This window comes from Limulus polyphemus, unplaced genomic scaffold, assembly GCF_000517525.1.
Source record: "Limulus polyphemus unplaced genomic scaffold, Limulus_polyphemus-2.1.2 Scaffold182, whole genome shotgun sequence".
Taxonomy (NCBI): domain Eukaryota; kingdom Metazoa; phylum Arthropoda; class Merostomata; order Xiphosura; family Limulidae; genus Limulus; species Limulus polyphemus.
The window spans coordinates 365,256-372,911 of record NW_013665792.1 but is presented as its reverse complement, the minus strand read 5'-3'; the positions used below and the strand labels follow the sequence as shown (position 1 = coordinate 372,911).

Sequence of the window (7,656 nt, the reverse complement as noted above, 5' to 3'; positions counted from 1 at the left end):
GTAATTCTCAGCCACCTAAGCCGGAGGATGGGTTGTGGAACATCGTTTGTCCAGTTAAGGTTGGGTAGACACCTAGCCATGACTAAATGTTTACCTCCATCATTATATTTTGGCAAACTGTCCCTCGACTTGCTGTTTCTCCTCCTGCGAGTATAAAGTTCCCTTCAACTTTTTATTTCATAAAGGAGCTGTTCACCTACAGGAGCCTGCTGTTTTCTGGTATGTTTTGTGCGATGGAGGACAATTTGAACTTGTACCATTTTTTACTATGGATTGCACCTCTCAGAACGATTTCAGCTTGTGCACATCTTTTTGTTTTTCTGCTCATGTTAGTTTCATTTCCTTCTTACAGAGCAAAAAGTATACCTATTACAGAAGTAGTGTAGTGCTCTGCATGTGTGCTTCAATTTTGTCTCTGAGTGCACCAGTTATTTCTAGGTGGTTGCTTTCTACTTGGTTTTACTGTTAGTGTGGGATTCTAGTTTTGTGTGGCAGGAGGTAAGACCATGTCGGAAGTTAACATTTTCTTAACTGAAAATGTCTTTTCTATAGGCTCTCGCACTTTTCCCACCCTTCCTTCCCACTGCCAGTGTTATTCATTTTCGATCCTGCCAAGTCTCGAAAAATGAGGACTGATCTGGAAGCTAGCTGTGCCAATGTAGGTGGTGCAATACTATTGTTAAGGGTGGTCACATGCTATATACATATTCAAAAATGGTGCAAAATGTGTGGGGGAATATAGACTGGTGCACTAGGAATTAGAATTTTTTAGCAATGCTTAGGGGACAGAAAGAAGATTTAGATAGCTTTGGGTGAGAGGAGTTAAGTACTTATCAGAAAAAAATCTTCTGGTGCACTATTCCTATAATCTTGACAGTGCATACCTGTGTTTATAACCTACAGTTAAAAAATAAACTAAGTATTACAGCAAGTTTTTCCACAAGTTGTTGCATTTGGTGTGTAAACCTCAAGTTTTAAAGATAGAAATTCTGTCTCTCTTTGGAATCAATAGTCTGCTGTCTTCCTGCACATATAAAAGCACACTTAAAGCCTTAATTAGGAAATTATTAATTTATCCTGCATATGTATAATATTTGTGAACTAAGCACTAAAAATTTAAAATTGTGTATGGTGCCTTGAAAGGTAGACAGTTAAAGAGTGAGAAATTTTCTCTCGTCATAACTTAAAAACTGAATATAATCAAGTCAGCTACTGGGGCATTAATTACTAAAAATGTAAAACAATTGATTTAATCAAAATTTTAACTAATTCTCTTTTTCAGATCCATGCCAACTGTAGGATTCGAAGAGTATACTTTTCTGATCGTTTGTATTCAGAAGATGAACTTCCAGCAGAGTTTAAGCTTTATTTACCTGTCCAAAGCAAATCAAAAGCCTGAAATTGTTTATTTAGTTGAGTTCCTGTACATAATTTGTTGGTTTGCTTCAAGATTTCAAACTGCAAAATCACATTATTTCTGCAATGAATTTAAACAAAAAAAAAGCTTTTCATGAAGGAAAAATCCTGTACTTTTAGATTTTCATGTAAATATATTTTGTATCAATTCACACACAATTTGCTATTAAATCAAATACAGTAAACTTATTTAGAACTGAAAATAACTGTCATAATGTTTTAATTACCTTAGATGACTTCATGAAAAAATATAATGGAAATATAAAAAAATGTATCCATAAGTGACAACCTCTTTACACAATGAATTAATTTAAAAAGTTGTACAGCTAATGATTATCAGAATCTATAAAAATATGCTTCACTCCACTGATGTATGACCTACCATTAGGACGTATCTCAGCCCAATTACAGATTTACATCTTCAAAAATTAATGTTAAGTTTATAGTGAGATAACAGTTGAATGAATATTTAAATAAATTAATACATAAAAAGTTGAATCTAAATTTATATAATGATAATGTATTTATGAACTCCCAAGACTCAAAGGTCAAAGAACTATATATATATAACCCTTACAAATAATAAAAAAATAACTTTTGAACTTGAAGCTTGCCTCATTTCACATGAATGGATATTGTATAAAATCTTAACACACTGATATAACTGTTGTTTGAATTGTTAGTAAAACAATGTTTTGACATTAACAGACATGTAAGTAGTGTCTTATATTGCAACATGTTTTGTTTCAATGTGTTGGAAATGTTAAATCCAGTTTACTGTGAAGTCCAAGAAGTGAGATCGTACCTTCAAAGACTAATATATTTTTTTATGAACTTTTATCCTTTCTATCACCAACTTGATCACATTTTTTCCAGAGTTATAGTGTATTTTGTAACTAATAGAAAGGTTATTTCAGAAAAGTTTAAAACCACCAAAACTGTATAATTGCAATATCCTTTTTAACTAGTATTGCTTGTATCACACACAATTTAATTGATTGTTGTTGGAGGTGGGGAAAATTATTTGAAAAATTGCACATAAAGAAAAGAAAGTTAACCATAATATAGAGTCAGGTTGGTCACATGTTGTGTAAACAAGATTCTTCCCCAGCTTTCTTTAACATGTAGATTTAGAATGGGTGACTTAACAGATGACCATAATTGTAGTATTTCTAATCACAGCATTAGTTATTAATTTCATGACTGAATTCATGTGCATTTTTAATCAGGCATAACAAAATAAGATTATTCTTTCATTAAATATGAAGCAAATGTCACAAGTGCATGAAATTATAATTCTTTTAAAACTTGCATATTCCTTCATTAGTAAGTTGTAATAGTATACAGTGAGGATTTATGATATGGAATAAATATTTGTAACTTAAACAGTTACCAAGGTAATATCTAAACATAATGATAATGATGAAAAATGATAGGAAAAGTTTTTAAAAATTAGCCTTTGCTTCAGCCAAACACCCTCAACCATTTTTTATGTTTACAAATTAATAATTAGTCATGACTTTATTTATTAGTTATTTTATGTCCAAACTTAGTGTATGTTGTATGTGTATTATAATTTTTCTTTATATCATTACAGCTTTCTGATTATGGAATATGTCAAATCTAAAATGTTCAAAAATTAAATGAAATTATAAGTTTTCTGTGATACTCTTCTTTTTAACAAGATTCAGATTTTTACAGATAAGTCCATTATTAAGTTTACTTTTTTATCGTATACCTGACAGTTGACCAAACAATTAGATTCAGCACAAACCTATTTATATAAGTGTTAAACATGTATTTAGTTTGCATTAATTACTATTTATGATTTACTGCTGTTGTCTTTAGTTATCTCGTACATTTTCAATGTTATGTAATAAGGAATCAATAATTTGCACAATTTTGTTCTAATTCTCTCTGTATGAATTCAGGTTGAGAAACGTTTTCACTACTTTTGTAACTGTAAAAAGATGTTCTGTACAGTGCTCACTGTGAATTTGAAGAAAGAATAAAAATACCTAACCTTTAAAGGGGGGCAAACAAAATCCCAGGTGAGTGAATTTAAATAGCTATACTTGTTTGGGGAGGATAATTTTCAAAATAATATGAGATGATAGAATTCTATACTTACATCAATGAAAACAGTTATAATACAGAGGGTCTCACTGCTGAGTATATCTTTATCACTTTTCCACTTACGCTCTATCTCTACAGAAAAATATTACAATCCTCATGCTTAAAGTAAACTTTCACCAGTATAAATAATTTTTATAATAGATAATTATGTCTGCCACCAAAGTTGGCTGGAAGTTATGTTTTTAACCCTATGTGTGTTTGTCAGGAAGATTTCTTGAAAACAGCTGAATGGATTTGGATGAAAGTTGGTATAAATTTGGACTATGACCCAACTTAGAAGTGATTAGTTTTTTTAATGGTCAAATATCAAGGTTATGAAAATAAAAAAAAATCCCTATCTATTAACATGGGGACTGATTTTTCACACTATTTATGCTCTATAACTCAGTCAAAAATGATTGAATTTTGGTGAAACTTGGTGGACATGCGTAGAATATTATTCCTCATTGTCCTTCCAAAAATGGTCCTTGTTTATTGATAATGATGATGGACATACGAACAGTCTTTTGTATTTTTTGAGGGCCAAATATGATCAACATTGTGTTGCAGAGGTATGCTCTGTACTGAGTGCCCCTCTGGTTATTTCATTTATCAATTTCTTGTTTAAGCGGTAAATATCTTTTGGCTTAAAGAACTTGAAACTTCTATGGAGGCTGATGACAGTTGCTATAGAACAGTGGTTCCCAACTTTTTCTCTTCGTGAATCCTTTGAGTAATAATAGTTTTTGCAGCGAACCCCTTTTAAGCAGTAATAAATTTTGTAAAATAAAATAACTTTTGAACATGTTGAATTTATTGAAAATAAAAAGTTTCTGTAACACACAGTAAGTATGTAACACATTTACAGTGAAATCTGAATCTCTGTTATTATCAGTTTGCAGTTAGTACTCAGTAAAAATTGAAATATAATTCTTGAAACATAATACAAAATATTGAAAACAAAACCATTTAACTAATGAGACTTCTGAGCTTGTTTTGAAGAACACAGTGTTTTAAAGTTTGGCTCAACAGATGAGAGAGATAGTCTTAGATATGGTTCTGCATCAAGCTATTTCCTTCTGTATTTTAATAAGTTAGAAGGAAATTAAAATATTGGTAAAAACTGTAGAACCAAGAAAGTGAAAAAGATGCTATAGCCAAATTTTTCTCCCAAACCTCTGAGAATTCTCTCTCAAACCACTAGAGGTTTATGGATCACCAGTTGGGAAATGCTGCTATAGAAGAAGCAGATTTATTATTGCTGTGATAGGGATTTTCATACTGATATTTTCAAGGCAAATGTATTCTGTGTGTGAAACTTTAATTAATTCATATGTCATTTGTGTAATGAGGAAGTTGATTCACACACAACTTTTGGAACTGTGAAGACCTTCATAGTTCATATTAATCAGAGGTGCTCTTCAATAGAAGGCTAATTTTTAAAGCAAGAAATTCTTTTCTCTTCTGTGTGGGATCATAACACTATCTGTGATGCCATATTTGCTATGTAATGTATGAAAGCCCAGAACCTATCGAATGAAGGTGAGATTTTTCAACACAGTGTATGTTTTGGGAGGAGTGGCAGTGAGAAACAAATGACATTTAAAGATAAATGTAGTGAGAAAAAACAGCCTTTCAAATCTCATTTGACTAACCTCAGACATGCTTTACAAGGTGTTAAGTGTTTTGAGATGATTCATAATTAACAGATTTATTAGACAGTAACTGTATTGGAAAATGGAAGAGATATAGCATTAAAGAACAAGGAAGCTTCTGGTCGATCTAGACCATCATATCCATTAAATTAAGATAAATAATAAACTCAAAGCCAGCCTTTATCATTTAAATACCTATAAAGCATTCCCTTGTATTAACTGCACCTGAAGGCAACCTGATCTATAGGTCAACCACCTGTGAGAAAAATAATGCTGTGTTAGTTGAAAATGACTCCTACTGTGTCAAAATTTATATTTGTGCCCTCTAGTCTTACCATTAAATATGAAAATAAATATAATACACCTTTTACCACCACTGATCTAAAACTAATAGGCTTATAATTACTGAAACTATTTTTATCACATCAGCCAATTTCCAATCTTCTGGCACATACACAATATTCAAGGACTTGTAAAAGTAGTAGCAAGTGACTTGCATATCCAATCCTTAACCTCTTTCAAAACCCTTGGGTAAATATCAGGTCTAGGAGATTGATCATTTTATAAACTTCACAAGTTTTTTGTAGCAACCTCTGAATTAATGTGATCATCTTGTTTCCATCTAGCAACTGTTCAAAATAATGAATATTGCTTAAATTTTCATCAACAAAAACTGAAGAAAAATATATTTTAATAACCCAACATCAGATTATTAGCCTTCCTGTATCATCCCTCAAAAGCCCTATTTCCATCCTAATATTTTGCTCACCCCTAATGTATTGGAAGAAATCTTTACTATTAATTTTTACATTTTCAGCCAACCTTTTTGTTTTCATACAGTTTTTGATTTCTTAATTTTGTGTTTAAACTTCCTATGTGTATAATGCTTTTCTTTAATATAATTCTTTGTACCCTTTGTGAGCCATTCTGGTGTTTTATTTGCAGCCACCTTTTTGTTTTTGATCTATAAGGAATATGCCTATTTTGGATATTTAAGAATTTATTTTAACAAATTTTCCACATGCTAGTAATATGTCCAACTAATTTTGTTGCCCAATTCATAGCAGATAATTCTTGTTTCATCCTTTCAATATTTGGAACCCAAATCTTATTATTTCTTATCTCCATATGCAGTAAAACATTAAATCTAATTGAGCCATTTTCACTTGCACACAGATGTTCCACAGTCTACTCTATCAACCATTCCTTTATTAGAAGTTAACAATAAACTGGAAATAGCATTGTTCCTTAACCAATTGTTGATGAAAACTATGTTGAACAGTTTCTAAAAACTTGTCTCCATACTGATTTGACTTTTCCCAATCTGTAATTATGATACTAAGAGTAAAAGACACCCAAAATGATGTTTTATAGCACAATGAAAGTTAAAATCTTTATTATTAGTTAATGCTGACTAGTTTGGGTAACATACTTAACATCATTAAAAGTTACTGAAGCTAGTGGGCTTTAACTAATAATAAAAGAGTTTACATTTAATTGTGCCGAAAAACGTTGGTGTTTGTGTTTTTTACTCTTAACATAGTGGCACAATGTACCTAAAAAGAAATTACTTTAATTATAAATTTATTAATATTTGTATTCTTTTTCTACATGTTAAAGTTAAAAAATTATTAATGAAATTTAAAATTCTCGCTGGTATTTCTTTAGTCATAGAAACTATGCCTAAATGGTAGAATAGAATGTCAAAAGTTAAAATAAATTCACAAAATAGTAGTTGTGGAATACCAAAAGTATGTCATTATTTATATTTACCATCAGGTAAATTCATAAACAGAAAAAAAAGCTACTACTTGGCAATGGCCATTGATAAAATAGTATGGTAATCCATGCTACACATGTATGATTATAAGAAGCCACAATGTAGCACATGCTGGTTCTCAGAATGGCCATCTTTAATACATAAGTGTTCAGACTTGAACTATGGCAGAGGATTAAGCAAAAACAAAGTGGACTTATTAAAAGAAAATTCGTTAGAAATACATTTATACACATTTTTAATATAACTTTTCATGCTGTGTTCTTCATCAGCAGGAGCTAATCAAAATACTTTACCTGTTTATCCCTAATTGTATAGCAACATCACCTGAAGAGAGTACCTAGTTTGTACTTAATTTGCCACACATTTTCATCTATTCTTGTACAGTAAGATTGCCAATTTGCAAATCATAAAGCACCTCAGAACTTTAGCACTGATTTGCAATCTACAGTGTGGGAATGCTAAAAATATGTATTCTAGTGAGAAAGGTATCAAAGGAAGAAAGATCAACACAATGGAGAAGATATGCTATCAGGTTTTACCTGTATGAAGTCTAGCAGCAAAGTGAAATCAAACTCTAAATGCAAGTCCAATTCGAAACCAATTTTGAGAGCTGGTTTTATAACGAAAATAAAAGATAAATTACATAAAAACAGTAAATTTTGATACAAAAAGATGATTTGCAAATTTTAC

The 7,656-nt window shown here is 31.0% G+C and overlaps 1 protein-coding gene across 1 annotated transcript in view; it reads left to right on the top strand.

Moving 5' to 3' along the window:
• LOC106478130 (cilia- and flagella-associated protein 20) overlaps window positions 1-3,852 on the top strand; it is a 23,588-nt gene extending 19,736 nt beyond the window's left edge. The window contains exon 5 of the mRNA XM_013938645.2: window positions 1,283-3,852. Within this exon, the coding sequence (XP_013794099.1) occupies window positions 1,283-1,399 (117 nt within the window). The 3' untranslated portion in view covers window positions 1,400-3,852. The remainder of the gene's footprint in view (window positions 1-1,282) is intronic.
• Window positions 3,853-7,656: the final 3,804 nt, after the last annotated feature.